Source organism: Salvelinus namaycush, chromosome 16 (assembly GCF_016432855.1).
Source record: "Salvelinus namaycush isolate Seneca chromosome 16, SaNama_1.0, whole genome shotgun sequence".
NCBI classification, from domain to species: Eukaryota; Metazoa; Chordata; class Actinopteri; order Salmoniformes; family Salmonidae; genus Salvelinus; species Salvelinus namaycush.
In genome coordinates this window covers 42,169,455-42,189,626 of record NC_052322.1, presented here as the reverse complement: position 1 = coordinate 42,189,626, position 20,172 = coordinate 42,169,455, and the positions used below count along the sequence as shown (strand labels likewise).

The window sequence follows — 20,172 nt, the reverse complement described above, 5'->3', positions numbered from 1 at the left end:
GGAAGAAGAGAGATCATGATACAGAAAGACACAGGAAGAAGAGAGATCATGATACTGAAAGACACAGGAAGAAGAGAAATCATGATACTGAAAGACACAGGAAGAAGAGAGATCATGATACAGAAAGCAGTGGAGCGTCTAGTAAAGAAAGCATAAAGAGGGCCAAGGTAGGAAGCAAGAGTAGTGATGTGTTGGAGTTTAAAGTGGTGATGGTGTTTGATGAGACCACAGGGCCTCACTTACACCCTATCAGACTAACTAATGCCATAGAGAAAGAGGCAGGTGAAGTGAAATTAGCTTGGTTCATTGGAAATGGTAGATTGTTAATATTGTGTGGTAGCCAGGCTCAGCAAGAGAAGATTTTTAAAATGGAAAAGCTTAATGGGAAGAAGATTAAAAGCCATGTACCTGGTGCTTTAGCTAGATTGAGGGGAGTCATCACTGGTGTCCCAATATCTATGTCCACAGATGATATTAAAGAAAATGTGAAACGAGGCAGAGTGATTGAGGCCAAAAAGGTTGATCAGTAGGAAAGAGGGTCAAAGAAGTGAAAGCTAATCAGTGATGCTGAGGTTTGAGAATGTCTTGTCGGGAAAAGTACAGATAGGGGATCCCGAGTGTCGCAGCCGTCTAAGGCACTGCATCTCAGTGCAAGAGACGTCACTACAGTCCCTGGTTCAAAATCAGGCTGTATTACACCCGGCCGTGATTGGGAGTCCCATAGGGCGGCACACAATTGGCCCAGCGTCGTCTGGGGTAGACCATCATTGTAAATAATAATTTGTTCTTAACTGACTTGCCTAGGTTAAATAAAGCTTAAAAAAATGGAATCCTTAGTTTCAATGTTAGAGAATTGTTCCTATATGCAGTTTAGTGTATTCATTGCCAAGGAATGGGACATGTAGCTGCTCAGTGTAAACGAAATAAAATATGTGTCAAGTGTGGAAGGGAACGTGATTATGGGGAATGTGGAAGCAATGTGAAGGTTAAGTGCTGTAATTGTGGGGGAGAACACAGTGCAGCATTTGGTGGATGACAGGTACAGAGAGAGGCTAGAGAGGCTCAGATACAGTGGGGAGAACAAGTATTTGTATGTAGCTGCTCAATGAAAAGGAACGATTTGAGGAGATGGATGACAGGTACAGAGAGAGGCTAGAGAGGCTCAGATATATAGGATCAGTTATGATGTATCGTACGCAGAGGCCATAAAACAGATTGGTAGAACTACAGTGTAGACTGATGGATCTTACATGGATCTACCTGTAGTAAGTGGACCTACTGTCAGGGCTGATGGATCTTACATGGATGTATCTGTAGTAAGTGGACCTACTGTCAGGGCTGATGGATCTTACATGGATGTACCTGTAGTAAGTGGACCTGCTGTCAGGGCTGATGGATCTTACATGGATGTACCTGCAGTAAGTGGACCTACTGTCAGGGCTGATGGATCTTACATGGATGTACCTGTAGTAAGTGGACCTACTGTCAGGGCTGATGGATCTGACATGGATGTATCTGTAGTAAGTGGACCTGCTGTCAGGGCTGATGGATCTGACATGGATGTATCTGTAGTAAGTGGACCTGCTGTCATGGCTGATGCTTCTGATGGTCCTGGCATGGTTTGGTGTCAAAGGACACTTTGATAATGAATAAAGTTGACTTCACAGCTTTTATAAGTAAGGCTATCAATACGACTTGGGTTGTGGAAAGCAGAATTGCCAGGTTGAAGGTTATTGTGGAGATGGCAAAACAGATATTGGGGGGGTAACAGATGTTACTGTTGAAATGGTTGTTGACATGCTGGGTGGAGTGTTTCAGCATGATATAGATACCGTTTACTGGGGTTGGGGAGAGGGGTGTGGCAGAAGTTCGGGATTTATTTGGTTTAGAATTGTATTTTCATGGTAATACAGGATCGGCAGATCCCGATTGATCGAACATTCCACACAGTAGGTGGCGGTATGCACTTAAACGATTGTTTGCGGACCGCCATGATATCATAGAAGAAGACGAAGAAGGAAGACGGAAAGGTGGACTATCCATTCACCACGTGTCACTTTAAGAACGTCGGTGATCACGTGTGCAGCGCTTTTCACACACACACAAAAAAAAGTTTGACATAAATTTCGAAAATTATTTTGCAATTGTCCAAGTTCTTCATACTGTCCGAGAAATAAACGTGGATAGTGGTACGATGGACGGGATATCCCAGGTAACAACAGCTTGCCAAATACGTTATTATGTGTTTGTTAAATATAATTTTCAACCTACTTCTATTGCGCAAACATATTGCGTGGTAATCAATTTGTGTGGTGGTTGAATACGGATGCGCTAACGAAAACCTTGTTTTAGCTAATAATAACGTTGTTTACCTCTTCGTCCCTGAATATCAAAAGAAAATTCTGACTTCAGGATTTGCTCTTGACCTGGGACCCCTGAAAGAGCCCTTGGCATTTATTCGAGTGCTCGAATGGGTAAGTGAGTTTTTTTGTTCTTATTTACATATTAGGCTATTATGTTGCTAACCAAGTTAAACTCAACCCGGAGATGTAATCTACACCGACGGAGTTGAACGGAGAGAAGTGTGGGCGGACTGGCGCTCCTACGTCACATAAAATGAAGTTTTTATTTAACAAACAAATACGGCTTTCGGTCAAACCCAAAGAATAGCCTCGATTAGGCTCAACGCCGTTGATGTGAAGTAACGTTACATCGAGGAGTCGAATTTCGCTTAGTTATTATGTGGCCTAGCATGGGGAGGAATTCAATGTATCAAATATATGTTTTTATTTAGCAACGTCATTTAGTCCTATGCAACCAGTGACCTTTTAAACCGTGTTACTGGTGTTGTGCGGGAACCCCCCGCCAGAATCAGGGTGTTTCTGGAGACTGAGAAGTGTTTAGACATTTTTATTTTACATTTATTTAAAACTAGGCAAGTCAGTTAAGAACAAATTCTTATTTCGGTGACGGCCTACCAGGGAACAGTGGGTTAACTGCCTTGTTCAGGGGCAACAGATGATTTATTTTGACCTTGTCACCTCGGGGGTTAGATCTGAGTCCAACGCTCTAACCACTAGGCTACCTGCATGGGGCGCCATGCATCCTGTACTGTATAACAGGCGTGTTTGTGACAGCTATTAAAACAACTTCTAGAGCAAGGCTGTTTTATAGTAGGCTAGTGGCCAGTCCTCAGTCATTTTGTCAGGCAGAACCATACAGAACAAATTTGGGGGCATTGCTACTAGCCTATAAAACTGAAATGAAAAACAAATAATCCCCAAAAATGTTTTTTTTTAAATAACATAATTAACAGATCTCTTTGGAAAAACAAACTACTGTATACTGAAACTATGTTTGACTCAAACAAACTAAAATAACTTTTAAACTGAACATAAATCATGATTTTTTTTTGTTTGTTTGCTTTGGGTGTGGGCAAAAATAATGTTTAAATAAACATGAATCTAACCGCCATATTTAACCCTTGTATCAAACCCAGACCGTCACTACAGTTCTACAACCACAGTTGATTTCTCTAAGGCAGTTTTTTTCTTCTTCATTCTATATTCAAGTGATAAAAATCACTTCCTGTGAGGAAGGATGTCAGTCTGGTGTGTGACATCCACGATGACTCGAAGGCCCATGATCCAGTCTTGCTCCGCATTCTGTCAGTAGTTCTATCTGATCCGTTACCTGACCTATCAACTCCTGTCACAACACCTTCAGACTGCAAACTGGTGTTATAGTTACCACAGGGTGACATAGTTACCACAGGGTGACATAGTTACCACAGGGTGACATAGTTACCACAGGGTGACATAGTTACCACAGGGTGACATAGTTACCACAGGGTGACATAGTCATATGTTCTGTAGTTTTTGGACTGAATGTTGTTTCCAGTTATGTCAACTGGTTCTTTCATTTTGATTGTGTCCTGTCCTTATGTGAGCTTTCGTCTGTCTGTGCAGGTCTTCTCCATATTTGCCTTCGCTACAACGTCGGGTTATGCCGGCTCCACGAGCATCAACGTGCAGTGCCATGGAAGCATCAGCCAAGAAATCACTGCTGACTTTAACTACCCGTTCAGGTAAACAGAACATAAGCAAAAACATGCATTTATCTACGACTATGACTGACCTGAGAAGTGTGTTCGTCCCTTGTGAACACAACTGTTACAGATACAGGTATACTGTGTGTGTTTCTCTCCTTCTGCCCTACTCACAGGTGACAGTCACCATTCCCTAATCAGTCGCTAATCAGAAGAAACACCTGCTCCTTTTCCCTTACCCAATCACATCCCCTTTCCCTTGGTTTTTAAAGTATCTCAATAAGTTGTCTCTGGAGATTTCTCTTTTTGTTTTTGCACCTACGTGTCACTTTGTCCGTTAGCCTGTGAGTATTGTATTGTTGTGGTGTATGACTGTTTGGTGGTGGGAAAAGGGGATAACCCGTCAAGTCGCCCGTTGGACCTACATTACCCGTAGGGAAACAGTGTCTAAATACCCTAGTTAGAACTGGGCGGACCACCCACTGTATTTCTGGTTAGTTAGCTGTTCTTAAAGCAGGCTAGACTAGGGGTTTGTTTTGGTATTTAGTATGTCTTTCCTTGGGTCCAGCTCAGCCCCTTTATCCCACACCTCATTACCGTGTGTTTACAAATAAACCTGAAGTGTTTGACGGTAGATTTAGCTTGGCTGTGTTTTTTTAGTTCTCACTGTTACTTATTCACTGGGGTGATTTGCATGAGTTATGTTACGGGTCTCGTTTCCACCCCCCCCCTAGACTGCAGGGCCAAAAGTGGTTTGTAACATAAGTGGGGGCTCATCCGGGATCTGTCTTTACTGACACCCATGCCGCTCGTGCAAATGATTGTAGTGGTCTAGTTCAGTGTTGAGCGTCACCGCTGGGAATAGCTGATGTAGCATTAGAGTGCTATTTGTTGGCTCTTTGTATTAGTGATAGTTCAAAATGGCTACTTTTGAGTTGAAATCCTTTTTGGATAAGCCTACGTGGGAGGTTTTTGACAAATGCGTAGAATTGATTTGCTGACCATTATTCGGTATCTATTCCGCAGAGTTTAGTTAAAGCGGAGGTTAAACAGCTGGTGTTAAATGTTTTGTTGGAAGAGCAGGTGCTTGTGTTACCGCTGCCTGAGCCTACTACCCCTGTAGGGGATGTTGCTGCTCCTGTAAGCCCGTCGGTGTCTGAGAACGACGGCGAGGCTAAAGCTCCAGCCACATTGCCCCGTTTTGATCCACTCTCCCCACTGTCAAATGGTGATGCCAGGAGGGATGTCCGTTCAATACAGTTCCAACTGGAGGTGGAAGAGAGAGCCCAAATTAGGCGAGAAAATCTCCAGTTGGAGACGTGTAAAATTGAGGCAGAAAGAGAACAGCGGCAGTTGGAGATGTGTAAAATTGAGACAGCGACAGTTGGCGTTCAAAATGCGCCAGATGGAACTGGAGGCCGAGACGGCGGGGCTAGCCTCCGTTACCGCTGTGTCTGTTAGTGAGCCGTCCTCACCAGCTGGAGCTTCCAACACTTTTGACATTAGTAGGCAGATTGCCTTGGTACCTTTGTTCAGAGAGTCAGAGGTTGACTCCTATTTCTGTGTATTTGAACGTATAGCTGTAGCATTGAAATGGCCTGAAGAGGTATGGTGCCTATTACTTCAGTGTAAATTAACTGGTAAAGCCCACAAGGTTTTGTCAGCGCTACCTCTTGAAGACAGTTTGAATTATGAAGTGGTCAAAGCTACTGTTCTTCGTGCCTATGAGCTTGTTCCTGAGGCATACCGACAGAGATTCAGGTCTCAGAGAAAGTCTTCTAGTAAGACTTATGTGGAATTTGCTAGAGACAAGGGAAATCTGTTTTGATAAATGGCATGCTGCTTGCGAGGTAACTGATTTCAACTCTCCGGGAGTTAATCTTGTTGGAAGAGTTTAAAAATTGCTTACCTGAACGCATTGTAGTGTACCTAAACGAACAGAAAGTATCCTCACTGTCAGAAGCGTCTGTGTTGGCAGACCAGTTTGTGTTGACGCAAGAGTGTGTTTTCGGCTCATACTGAGAGTAGAGCCAATGAGTTGCCTACTTTTAGCCCTAGTCGGCCAGCAGTAGTATATCAAGCACGCCAGAAAAATGAGCGTCCCTGTTTCTATTGTCATAAGGTGGGACATAGGATTAATGATTGCTTCCTGCTAAAACGCAAACAAGGGATGCCTCTTCGTGCCAAGCCGCCAACAGGTGTTGGTCTAATTCGTACGGTTGTGAGGTCTGAAACGAAACAGGCAGGGTAAATGTAGTTTGAAAGTCCCAGTCCCCGACCGCAGTTATGAACCGTTCATTTTCGAGGGGTTGGTGTCCCTAGCGAATGACGAAGCGTCTCAGCGTCCAGTTAAAATCCTTAGAGATACTGGTGCGGCGCAGTCGTTTATATTGTCTGATGTGTTGCCCTTATCCGACGATACATACTGTGGTTCCAGTGTGTTAGTTCAGGGTACAGAAATGGGTTTTGTGCCAGTGCCATTGCACTTTGTGAAAGTACACTGAGTTAAATCAGTGGAATATTCAGAGTGGGGGTACGTTCTATGTTGCCAGTAAAAGGTGTGACCTTTATAATGGGTAACGATATTGCCGGAGGAAAGGTAGTACCCGTACTGGATAAAAGTGACCACTCTCTCTCCAATGAGCTGGCACAGAGTTATCCACATGTGTTCCCCGCTTGTGCTGCCACTCGTGCTCAGGCACGACAAGTGGGTGACGTCATAGATTTGTCGAACACTGCTCTGTTCAAAGAGTTTGATCAAGAGGATGGGTTGTGTGCTACCTCTGGGAAGCTGATCCCCCTCTGACAAACAGCCCAGGGAAGAATGGAAGTATATTGAACTAATTGCTGATGCAATACAGTTACCAGTCACTCGTGAGCAGCTGATTGCTAACCAAAAGGTTGACAACAGGCTTGCTAAATGGTCTCGTCCCCCCCCCCCCCCCCCCCCCCCCCTAGACTGCAGGGCAACAGGGGTTCGTAACAACAACCTTGTCTCACTCTACTCCTACAGACTCATGGCTCACCCGTACACTGTGCCCTCCTGTAAGAACGACTCCAGCACTATCCAGAACTATCTGACCGGCGACTACTCCTCCTCAGCTGAGTTCTACGTCTGTATCGGGGTGTTTGCCTTCCTCTACAGCACCGCCAGCCTGGTGATCTACCTGGGCTACCAGCACGTCTACAGGCAGACCAGCCGCGGCCCCATTGTGGTGAGTTGAAGGTGGTCGGTGTTGAGCCCGTCTATAGAACCACTAAAGAGCTTGAGGGTTTTTGTTGTGTGACACTAAAGACATTTGAAATCTGTGTGAGTCTTTGGGAACAAGAAAACATTCTGTAAACCTGGCCCCGTTTGAGGTGAGTTAACTGGAATGGTGAACTTTATGCTCTCTGTGAGAAAGCGCACTTAATGGGTGTGTCAATGAAGACCTGGAACTGTGGAGGGTGAGGGGTCCTCTGGAACTGTGGAGGGTGAGTGCTGTGTTCCTCAGGGAGTCAGCAGCTGGAACTGGGGAGGGTGAGGGAGCAGCTGGAACTGGTGAGGGGTGGGGACCTCTGGAACTGGGGAGGGTGAGGGGTGGGGACCTCTGGAACTGGGGAGGGTGAGGGGTGGGGACCTCTGGAACTGGGGAGGGTGAGGGGTGGGGACCTCTGGAACTGGGGAGGGTGAGGGGTGGGGACCTCTGGAACTGGGGGGGGGGGGGGGGGGGACCTCTGGAACTGGGGGGGGGGGACCTCTGGAACTGGGAGGGGTGGGGACCTCTGGAACTGGGGAGGGTGAGGGGTGGGGACCTCTGGAACTGGGGAGGGTGAGGGGTGGGGACCTCTGGAACTGGGGAGGGTGAGGGGTGGGGACCTCGAACTGGGGAGGGTGAGGGGTGGGGACCTCGAACTGGGGGGGGGGGTGGGGACCTCTGGAACTGGGGGGGGGGGGGGGGGTGGGGACCTCTGGAACTGGGGGGGGGGGGGGGTGGGGACCTCTGGAACTGGGGGGGGGGGGGGACCTCTGGAACTGGGGACTGGGAGGGGTGGGACCTCTGGAACTGGGGACTGGGAGGGGTGGGACCTCTGGAACTGGGGACTGGGAGGGGTGGGACCTCTGGAACTGGGGACTGGGAGGGGTGGGGACCTCTGGAACTGGGGAGGGTGAGGGGTGGGGACCTCTGGAACTGTGGAGGGGTCCTCTGGAACTGTGGAGGGGTCCTCTGGAACTGTGGAGGGGTCCTCTGGAACTGTGGAGGGGTCCTCTGGAGCTGTGGAGGGTGAGGGGTCCTCAACATTTGGAGGGTGAGGCGTCCTCTGGCACTGTGGAAAGGGTCCTCTGGCACTGTGGAGGGTTCTCTGGCACTGTGGAGGGGTCCTCTGGAGCTGTAGAGGGTGAGGGGTCCTCTGGAGCTGTAGAGGGTGAGGGGTCCTCTGGCACTGTGAAGGGTGAGGGGTCCTCTGGAACTGGGGAGGGTGAGTGCTGTGTTCCTCAGGGAGTCAGCAGCTGGAACTGGGGAAGGTGAGGGGTGGGGACCTCTGGAACTGGGGAGGGTGAGGGGTGGGGACCTCTGGAACTGGGGAGGGGTGGGGACCTCTGGAACTGGGGAGGGTGAGGGGTGGGGACCTCTGGAACTGGGGAGGGTGAAGGGTGGGGACCTCATGGAGTCAGCAGCTCTGCAAAAAAAATAACTACCATTGTGTCAATAGTGGAGCCACTTTAAATTAATATTCCAAGAAACTGTCATTGACCGTTTTGGTTGCTTGTGGATCAACCGATCTGGGTCAAGTATATATGTAAATGAGAGGGCTGTGTTCCTCATGGTGAAGGCTGGAGGAGATGGCTGCCTTTTTACAGGCTCTTAACCAATTGTGCTATTTAGTGTTTTTTCACATTTTTGTCCATAATGTTACTGCTATTGTCTCTTATGACAGAAAATAGCTTCTAGATATCAGAACAGCGATTACTCACATCGAACTGGACAAATATTTTGTTCTTTAGCTGACGCAAAGGAAATACTGTTTCTCCCGGACCAGGCCCAAATCCCCGTCATTTGCATGAAGAGAAGACTGAGATACAAGGGGTGCAGATCCAGGTCCCTTGTGAGAATTCGTCCTTGAGTAGGTAACCCACCTCTACCATCTGTTCTATTGGCCAACGTGCAATCGCTGGAGAATAAACTGGATGAGCTCCGACTATCCTACCAACGGGACATTTTAAACTGTAATATCTTATGTTTCACCGAGTCGTGGCTGAACGACGACATGGATAACATACAGTTGGCTGGGTTTTCCGTGCATCGGCAGGACTGAACAGCTACGTCCAATAAGATGAGGGGTGGTGGTGTCTCCTGCTTACAAGCAAAAACTAAACAACGAGACAGCCTATAGGGAGGAGGTCAGATACTTGGTAGTGTGGTGCCAGGAAAACAACCGCTCCCTCAACGTGATCAAGACGAAGGAGCTGATCGTGGACTACAGGAAAAGGAGGGCCGAACATGCCCCTATTCACATTGACCGGGCTGTAGTGGAGCCAGTTTCACGTTCCTTGGTGTCCACATCACCAACAAACTATCATGGTCCAAACACACCAAGAAGGTTGGGAAGAGGGCACGACAACACCTATTCCACCTCCAGGAGACTGAAAAGATTTGGCATGGATCCTCAAAGTTCTACAACTGCACCATCAAGAGCATCCTGACCGGTTGCATCGCCGCCTGGTATGGCAACTGCTCGGCATCCGACCGGAAAGCTCTACAGAGGGTAGTGCGTATGGCCCAGTACATCCCTGGGACCAAGCTTTCTGCCATCCAGGACCTGTATACCAGGCGGTGTCAGAGGAAGGCCCAAACTATTTTTCAAAGATTCCATTCACCCAAGTCATAGACTGTTCTCTCTGCTACCGCACGGCAAGTGGTACCAGAGCACCACGTCTAGGTCCAAAAGGCTCTTTAACAGCTTCGACCCCCCCCAAGCCAAAAGACTGCTGAACAATTAATCAAACAGCTACCCGACTATTTGCTTCCCCCCACCCCCCCCCCCCCTTTGTTTTTACATTGCTGCTACTAATCAATGTTATTTTACTGTGTTTTTTAAAGAATTTTTTTACTTTAGTTTATTTAGTAAATATTTTCTTAACCAACAATGCAGTTAAGAAAATAGATTTACAGGCTTGTGGGTAAGCATTTCACGGTGAGGTCTACACCTGTTGCACGTGACAAATAAAATATGATTTTAAAATATATTGTCAAACACTTAATTTTGTTTGCCTGGAACAATGGAACGAGTAGAATTGTTCCAAAAGTGCAAACACCAAGCTAAATCAAGAGCACATCAAATACTTTCAAGTCTTTGACATTGTGTATTTAACCCAGGTTTCCTTCACTAGTTTAAGTCCCAAACAATCAGATGCATTAAAATGGAAATCATAAGCCTGATAACATATTATTATTATTACTGCATTTGTGCAATGCAGTAATAACCTGGTACAAAGTGAGGTTGTTATATGGTCTGTTTACACACTGCCTTCAAAAAGTAGTCGCACCTCTTTTACGTTTTGCACGAATTGAAAATGGATTAAATTGTGATACATTTTTTTTTGTCACGCACAATACCCCATAATGTCAAAGTCAAAATATATTTTTCAAAATGTTTACAAATGAATAAAACATTTAAATCTGCTGTTTTTAAGTGAATAAGTATTCAACCCCTTTGCTATGGCCTAAATAAGTTCAGGAGTAAACATGTGCTGAACAAGTCACATGCAGTGCATTGGGAAAGTATTCAGACCCCTTTGACTTTTTACACATTTTGTTAATTTACAGCCTTATTCTAAAATTGATTACATCGTTTTTTTCCCTCCCATCAATCATAATGACAAATCTAAAACAGGTTTAGACATTTTAGCAAATGTATTAATTTTTTTTTTTTTAAACGATCACATTTACATAAGTATTCAGACCCTTTACTCAGTACTTTGTTGAAGCACCTTTGGCAGTGTTTACAGCCTCAAGTCTTCTTGGGTATGAAGCTACAAGCTTGCCACAGCTGTATTTGGGGAGTTTCTCCCATTCTTCTCTGCAGATTTGCTCAAGCTCTGTCCGGTTAGATCGGGAGCGTTGCTGCACAGCTATTTTCATGTCTCTCCAGAGATGCTTCGATTGGGTTCAAGTCCGGGCTCTGGCTGGGCCACTCAAGGATATACATGGTAGAATGGGTTTCGAATTGATTTGAAACACCAACACATTGTGCAGTTAAAGAAGAGACGGTTTTCCTCTTTAGATTCTCCTTTTTATCTTGCTGCAAATGTTGATAAAATACTACCAGTATATTACTAAAAGACGGCTGTAATATTCAACACAATATAATACTATCAGCCAATCTGTCAGTCTCAAGGCATTCACAACGTCTACACACCCGTCTGTAGGTGGTGTTTCAGGAGACTGAGAAGTGTTCAGACATGCATCCTGTACTGAAAAAAACAACAACTATTTAGTAAACTGAAATAAAATAATTTGTTTCCTGAGTTCCAAATAATTAGTTAATTTTTTTTGTTGCTCATTTCTTAACACGTTTTCACTTTAGTCATTCCGGGGGTATTGTGAGATCTATTGAGTCCAGGCTGTAACACAACAGTTGGAATACGTCAAGGGGTGTGAATACTTTATGAAGGTACTGTGTAGGTGGGTTTCTTTTTTTTAACGTTCCAGCGTTCATCCTGAACCTGACTGTATTGTACAGTTTTTATTTACCACGTCTCCCGTTCTTCCAACAGGACCTGGTGGTGACAGCAGCCTTCGCCTTCCTGTGGCTGGTGTCCTCCTCTGCCTGGGGTAAAGGCCTGACTGACGTCAAGTGGGCTACCAGCCCCTCTAACCTGGTAGGCTTAATCTCCACCTGCAAGGACGTCGGCAACAAGTGCACACCGGGAGCAGTGCCTCACGTGGGACGACTCAACTCCTCTGTGGTAAGCTATACGCATCATTCATGTTGGTTATAATCTGCACCTTCAATTCAAGGAAACTGCTTTAAAAAAAATGTAAAACGTGTTTTACTTCCTCAATTGATTGGATTGAAATGGAATTTAACCCTGCTTCACCATAAGTCCTCTTTTGTAGAACCTGCTTTCATTCTCACAACGGGACAGGTTCATAATGAGGCATAGTAGCAACATCTCAATGACATTCTTTTAACTTCCTGACTAAGAAACATGATTTTGTCGCCCCCCCCCCCCCTTATGGCAGATCTTTGGATTCCTCAATCTGATATTGTGGGGTGGTAACTGCTGGTTCATCTTTAAGGAAACATCTTTCCACAAGTCAGCCAACCCCCCTGCGGACGTAGAGGAGGGTTCAGGGGTCAGGCCCCTGCCGTCCTAACTGGGCAGTTCTCTGCTGTCGACGGCTGTGTTCCAGACTGCCTGCAAATGCAGTCACCACTGCATCAATTACCCAATCTTTGGGGCGAATCTTTAACTTCCACTCAAATTCTCACATAGTCATGCTACGATGCCAATAGGAGACGATGTGACTTTGTGGAAGTTAAGATTTTTCCCCTCTGTGTGATTTCTGACTTGTTAAACACTTATCCAGGCGTTTTGAGATGTGACTGATATGCAGATGACCTGGAACAGGGCTGCAGTTCCCTCCCAACCAAGTAGTTCCTTTACCTTTTTCAAATGATTTGTAAATTGGTTTGAATGCTGCTTAGAAATGTCTAACGTAAACTTAACCACAGTTTCTTTCATGCATTGCCAACATTGCCAACATTTATTTTTCAAAAGCTTTCGAAGTGGTGTATTTTAGGTTCTTTAAATAGGTACAAAACTGAATCCAGCAAATATGAAAGGAGACATTTTGGGCGGCGGGGGGGGGGGGTGAATTTAAGTCAACTAGTTTTATTTCATGCTGTTAACTCTTTACTTAAAATAAAAAAAGATTATATATTTTTTAAAATCTTTATTTAACTAGGCAAGTCAATTAAGAACAAATTCTTATTTTCAATGACGGCCTACCGGGGAACAGTGCGTTAACTGCCTTGTTCAGGGGCAGAACAACAGAGTTTTGAACTTGCAACCTTTCAGTTACTAGTCCAACGCTCTAACCACTAGGCTACCCTGCTGCCTGCTGTTATACTTAACTGTATAACTAACCCAATGCAACAGTATAACGAACCCAATGCAACAATCAAATCAGTTTATTAAAAAGTCGCTGTGTGATTATTTCTTTTTGTTACTTTGTGGCTAGTTTAGTGTTTTTGTTTTAATGTGTATAAAAAAACAACAAAGTGCTTATTACAACAAGGGCTTTGCTTGTTATTTGCCACTTATAAGAAACTAAGCAGAGATGTTTACGGACATCTATGTGATGCTATGATCATTTCTACAGTACTTTTATGTCATGTTCGAAATGTGCCTTTTCTTTCTTTGTGCCAGAACGTTTGTAATATTTAATGTTTTTAAATTAACACGTTTTTTTTTTGTATGGGGGGGAAAAAAATAAAGCCCGCAAAGTCCTGTTTTCACTTTGTCACAAGTAGTGATGAATTTCATACCTTTTGGTCATTTTTCAACTTTACAAAACCATTTTAAATTATGTTCTGTATTTCCTTGGGTCTCTTCTACCTCCGTTTTGTGAAGTCAGAACCTTTTCACTCCTTAACAAAACATGTTATCTTTCAAATGGTAGGTCTCGTTCAGTATTGTTTGTAGATACATTTCAATTTAAGGTATCATTATTGTGACACACACCATTACAAACAAAGCTGTAAATTAAAGGGAAATAGCTGGTAAATGTGTTTTGTGTCTTCTATAGTTGACATTTGTCTTTCATGTCTGCACTGAGTTAACTACCAGGAATGTGTACCTTGAAAAATATAGTGTACAAAACATTAAATTGACAGGAAACTCAGCCCTAGGACAGTAAACCCTCCACAGCTCTGCTTCAGATACAGCCCCCTCAGCCCCAGGACAGTAAACCCTCCACAGCTCTTCTTCAGATTCAGCCCCCTCAGCCCCAGGACAGTAAACCCTCCACAGCTCTGCTTCAGATCCAGCCCCCTCAGCCCCAGGACAGTAAACCCTCCACAGCTCTTCAGATTCAGCCCCCTCAGCCCCAGGACAGTAAACCCTCCACAGCTCTGCTTCAGATCCAGCCCCCTCAGCCCCAGGACAGTAAACCCTCCACAGCTCTTCTTCAGATTCAGCCCCCTCAGCCCCAGGACAGTAAACCCTCCACAGCTCTTCTTCAGATTCAGCCCCCTCAGCCCCAGGACAGTAAACCCTCCACAGCTCTTCTTCAGATCCAGCCCCCTCAGCCCCAGGACAGTAAACCCTCCACAGCTCTTCTTCAGATTCAGCCCCCTCAGCCCCAGGACAGTAAACCCTCCACAGCTCTGCTTCAGATCCAGCCCCCTCAGCCCCAGGACAGTAAACCCTCCACAGCTCTTCTTCAGATTCAGCCCCCTCAGCCCCAGGACAGTAAACCCTCCACAGCTCTTCTTCAGATTCAGCCCCCTCAGCCCCAGGACAGTAAACCCTCCACAGCTCTTCTTCAGATTCAGCCCCCTCAGCCCCAGGACAGTAAACCCTCCACAGCTCTTCTTCAGATTCAGCCCCAGGACAGTAAACCCTCCACAGCTCTTCTTCAGATTCAGCCCCCTCAGCCCCAGGACAGTAAACCCTCCACAGCTCTTCTTCAGATTCAGCCCCCTCAGCCCCAGGACAGTAAACCCTCCACAGCTCTGCTTCAGATCCAGCCCCCTCAGCCCCAGGACAGTAAACCCTCCACAGCTCTTCTTCAGATCCAGCCCCCTCAGCCCCAGGACAGTAAACCCTCCACAGCTCTTCTTCAGATTCAGCCCCCTCAGCCCCAGGACAGTAAACCCTCCACAGCTCTTCTTCAGATTCAGCCCCCTCAGCCCCAGGACAGTAAACCCTCCACAGCTCTTCTTCAGATTCAGCCCCCTCAGCCCCAGGACAGTAAACCCTCCACAGCTCTTCTTCAGATCCAGCCCCCTCAGCCCCAGGACAGTAAACCCTCCACAGCTCTGCTTCAGATACAGCCCCCTCAGCCCCAGGACAGTAAACCCTCCACAGCTCTTCTTCAGATTCAGCCCCCTCAGCCCCAGGACAGTAAACCCTCCACAGCTCTTCTTCAGATTCAGCCCCCTCAGCCCCAGGACAGTAAACCCTCCACAGCTCTTCTTCAGATTCAGCCCCCTCAGCCCCAGGACAGTAAACACTCCACAGCTCTGCTGCAGATACAGCCCCAGGACAGTAAACCCTCCCTTCTCACTCCCTCCCCCTTCTCCTGTCAGAATGACCATCGGGTTCTTGTTCACCTCCCTGACCAAGGCCCCTCTCCCCCGATTGCTCAGTTTGGTCGGGTTGGAAGAGTCTTGGAAGCTCTAGGAAGAGTCTTGGTGGTTCCAAACTTCTTCCATTTAAGATTGATGGAGGCCGCTGTGTTCTTGGGGACCTTTAAATGCTGCAGACATTTTTTTTGTTACCCTTCTCCAGATCTGTGTCTCGACACAGTCCTGTCTCGGAGTGCTAGGACAATTCCTTTGACCCCATGGCTTGGTTTTCGCTCTGACATGCACTGTCATCTGTGGGACCTTACATAGACAGGTGTGAGCCTTTCCAAATCATGTCCAATTAATTGAATTTACCACAGCTGGACTCCAATCAAGTTGTAGAAACATCTCAAGGATGATCAATGGAACCAGGACGCACCTGAGATTTAATTTCGAGTCTCATAGCAAAGGGTCTGAATACTTACGTAAATACGTTTGGCATTTTTTTCCCACATAAAAAACAAAAAAAACCTGTCATTATGGGGTATTGTGATGTCATTATTCTGAGGATTTGTATTTATTGAATCCATTTTAGAATAAGGCTGTAACGTAACAACGTGGAAAAAGTCAAGGGGTCTGAATACTTTCCTTAGGCACTGTACATGTTTACAACTGTAACATGATAAATTACCATTGGGGTGGGGGCAGGGAAAATGTCAGTTGGGGGGTAGGAAGTCCAGAGGAGGCACAGGGGGAGCAGGTAGTTGACTAGTGGTGGCTATTCAGCAGCCTGATGATCTGAGAGTAGAAACTATTGGCCAGTCTTCCACTTTTAGCCATGATGCTCCTGTACTGCACACGTATGAGTGATGGAAGCAGGGAAACCAGGCTATGACTCGGTTGGCTGGGGTTTCTGATGATCTTCTTGGCCTTCCTGCAACACCTGGAGGTGTCCTGGAGGGCAGGCAGTGTGCACCCAATGTTTTTTTTGGCTGAGTGTACTAAAAATGTTTTTGTTTTATAAATGTAACTTTTATTTAACTGGGCAAGTCAGTTAAGAACAAATGTATATTTACAATGACGGCCTACCCCGGCCAAACCCGGACGACGCTGGGCCAATTGTGCGCCGCCCTATGGGACTCCCAATCACGGTCGGTTGTGATACAGACTGGAATCGAACCAGGGTGTCTGCAGTGACGCCTCAAACACTGAGATGCAGTGGCTTAGACCGCTGCGCCACTCGGTAGTGTCTTGCGGTCAGCGGCTGTGTAGTTCCCGACTTTCTTCAGCCTCCTGAGGTTTGGGGGCGTGCCAGGCCTGGTTCCTCCTGAAGTCCACAATCAGCTCCTTTGTTTTGCTGACATTGTGTGTATCTATCTCTGTGTGTGTGTGTGTGTCTAAAAATATTTGCTATGTTGGTTTTGTATGTGACTGTGGTGTAGTATATGAACATAGAAGTACACTTTATATACAGCAGTATGTGGACACCCCTTCAAATTAATGGATTATTTGAGTCACATCCGTTGCTGGCAGGGGTATAAAATCGAGCACACAGCTATGCAATCTCCATAGACAAACATTGGCATTAGAATGGACTTACTGAAGAGCTCAGTGACTTTCAACGTGGCACCGTCATAGGATGCCACCTTTCCAACAAGTCAGTTAGTTAAATTTCTGCCCTGCTAGAGCTGCCCCCGGTCAACTGTAAGTGCTGTTTTTGTGAAGTGGAAATGTCTTGGAGTAACAACGGGACTGCCAAGTGCTGATGCGTGCTGATGCGCATAGCACGTACAAATTGTTTGTCCTCGGTTGCAACACTCACTACCGAGTTTCAAACTGCCTCTGGAATCAACGTCAGTAGAATAACTGTTTGTAGGTTTCCACGGCCGAGCAGCCGCACACAAGCCTAAGATCACCATACGCAACGCCAAGCGTCGACTGGTTTGATGAATCACGCCTCACCATCTGGCAGTCCGACAGACAAATCTGGGTTTGGCCGATGCCAGGAAAACGCTTCCTGCTCCAATGCATAGTGCTGACTGTAAAGTTTGGTGGAGGAGGAATAATGGTCTGGGGCTGTTTTTCATGGTTCGGGACCCTTAGCTCCAGTGAAGGGAGATCTTAACGCTACAGCATACAACATACAGCAATGACATTCTAGACGATTCTGTGCTTCCAAATTTGTTGCAACAGTTTGGGGAAGGCCCTTTCCTGTTTCACCATGACAATGCTCCCATGCACAAAACAAGGTCCATACAGAAAGGTTTTGTCGAGATTGGTGTGGAACTTGACTGGCCTGCGCAGAGCCCTGACCTCAACCCCATCGAACACTTTTGGGATGAATTGGAACACCGACTGTGAGCCAGGCCTAATCGCCCAACATGAGTGCCCGACCTCTCTCTAATGCTCTTGTGGCTGAATGGAAGCAAGTCCCCGCAGCAATATTCCAACATCTAGTGGAAAGCCTTCCCAGAAGACTGGAGGCTGTTATAGCAGCAAAGAGTGGGACCAACACCATATTAATGCCCATGATTTTTCGAGTGAGATGTTCGACGAGCAGGTGTCCACATACTTTTGCCATGTAGTCAAGATGAGACTTACCTTATGCTGCTATAATAAAATGGTAATTTATGGAAAACGATATAAAAGAAATACTTGAACAGATTTTATATTGAATTACAGGCAACATGTAGAAATACATTATGAAAAATGTTTTAACTTAGCTGTTTGGAGCGCCATCTAGTGTAGCAAAAGCATAAACTTCAGGTTGCTCATTTTGGACTGCAGTAACATCATGACAACACTAGATGGCAGTAAACCATTAGCTTTATACAGAGTAACTGTTCTTTTTGTTGTTGTTGAATTGAATTCATTGTAATATTACTGGGCTAGATCTAGAAATTCTCATTAAATTAATTGTTATACTTAATTAAAAATGAAATCAATCAAATGTGTTATACACAATACATTCTGTAATGTTCTGCCCTCCTGATCAGACCGCTGATTGGCTTAATTGCCGGATGGATCGTAATGTCCTTCACGAGACAGAGAGCCTAGTTCATATATTGCTATCTAATGATATCCACCTGCTATACTTGGTCATATTCATTAGTGCACACTGTAGCAAAACATTTTGCAACGGAAAACAAAAACTCCCCGTTTCAGACCATTTTCTTCTATTTGGTTCCTAGTGATAACATCTAATGTCCCAGCATGCACCTCACCAGACACAGGAGGTCATTAAACTCATATTGGTGTTCCAAAAGCAAAATAGGCCTGAAGTATGAGTTGCTAGCCCCTCAAATCTCAGTGGCCGGCTATTATCATAACTAGTATTGATATTCAAATCAGTATAGCTGCAAGGATTTGGAAAAGAGCAGAAGCTTAAAATAGATCTCTCTGAGGAGGTAGAAGCCAGGCTGAAGCTCACAGCCTTCTTACTCACAGAGAAGAGAGAAGGAAGAGAGGGATGAAGGAAGGTAGAGAGATAGAGAGAGGAAGAGAGGAATGGAGGGAGGGAGAGGAAGGAAGGAAGGGAGAGAGAGAGGAAGGGAGAGAGAGAGAGAGCAAGAGGAAGGAAGAGAGAGAGGAAGGGAGGGAGAGAGGAATGGAGGGAGAGGGAGAGAGGAAGGAATGGAGAGAGAGTGTCCATTGAGAGAAGGTTTTCAGGCAGTCATTGAACGTTGAGGTAAATGTACTGTACGACAGACAACATGATCTCTTGAGAGAAAACATTTCCAGAGAAAACATAAAGCCTTTTATCTATCCTCCAGGGTGCTTACGATTCTGCCATTGAGAAAAGGCCGTACTCCAACAATGGGCAAAATATATGAACTATGCTAGATTCCACTCTGTGTAGATATTGCAATGGGGATTTATTTAAGTCTATGAATCAGTTTCAAGATAATGTTTTTTAATATAATCCTAATTTCATTGTCTGAACATCATTGCCACCCCGTATATCCATTTATTTTAAACAGCAGAGTGGAGGGCAGTCTTCCATTAGTGAAATTAAATCTTGAAAATATCTCTCCTGTGACATCCCATATTGAGGGTTTCCTCCTTGTTATAGAAATGGACTGATTGGTGTCTCTTGGGATCTCTATTGCTCTCCGCTGGTTTAGAACTATCAGAGGTTTTGTTGGCACAATCTGACTCTGTTCTGATGAGAGTGATAAACACTGGACTGGCCTTTATAACCCAAGGTTGAAGTTGGCTGTCATTGTCTTTGAGCTATATCTAGGGCAACGGTTGATGAGCGTAGTCAGGTGACCTTGACTACATTAGTCCCAGGGGCCCGTGTGGGACCCACATCGCACTGCGGCATGACACGACCTTCACAGACAGAGAGTCCTCCAACACAGGAACTATACTGGTCATGAGGAAGTACCTGGTCAGTAGGACTATGTGTACTGGAGGGAGTGGGACCAAAACAACAAGATACCACCAAAACAACAACAACAATAACAACTACCAAACAACAACTACCAAAACAACAACTACCACCAAAACAACAATAACAACAATAACAACTACCAAAACAACAACTACCAAAACAACAACTACCACCAAAACAACAATAACAACAATAACAACTACCAAACAACAACTACCACAATAACCAAATCAACAACTACCACCAAAACAACAACAACAATAACAACTACCAAACAATAACTACCACAACAATAACTACCACAACAATAACTACCACAACAATAACTACCACAACAATAACTACCACAACAATAACTACCACAACAATAACTACCACAACAACAACTACCAAAACAACAACTACCACAACAACAACTACCAAAACAACAACTACCAAATCAATAACA

The 20,172-nt window shown here is 45.4% G+C and overlaps 2 protein-coding genes across 2 annotated transcripts; both read left to right on the top strand.

Annotated features, from left to right (window-relative positions):
* The first annotated feature begins 2,046 nt into the window (after nt 1-2,046).
* On the top strand, nt 2,047-13,057 carry LOC120061451 (synaptophysin-like protein 1). Its single transcript, XM_039011264.1, has 6 exons — nt 2,047-2,212; nt 2,397-2,474; nt 3,969-4,087; nt 7,062-7,263; nt 11,808-11,999; nt 12,277-13,057. The coding sequence occupies exons 1-6, from the start codon at nt 2,195-2,197 to the stop codon at nt 12,409-12,411; spliced, it is 744 nt and encodes a 247-aa protein (XP_038867192.1). The 5' UTR covers nt 2,047-2,194; the 3' UTR covers nt 12,412-13,057.
* Nucleotides 12,745-17,275, top strand: LOC120061684 (proteoglycan 4-like). The gene is made up of 4 exons (XM_039011577.1): nt 12,745-12,753; nt 13,949-14,638; nt 14,681-15,413; nt 17,205-17,275. Exons 1-4 carry the CDS (start codon nt 12,745-12,747, stop codon nt 17,273-17,275), a joined length of 1,503 nt encoding a protein of 500 aa, XP_038867505.1.
* The last annotated feature ends 2,897 nt before the right edge of the window (nt 17,276-20,172 follow it).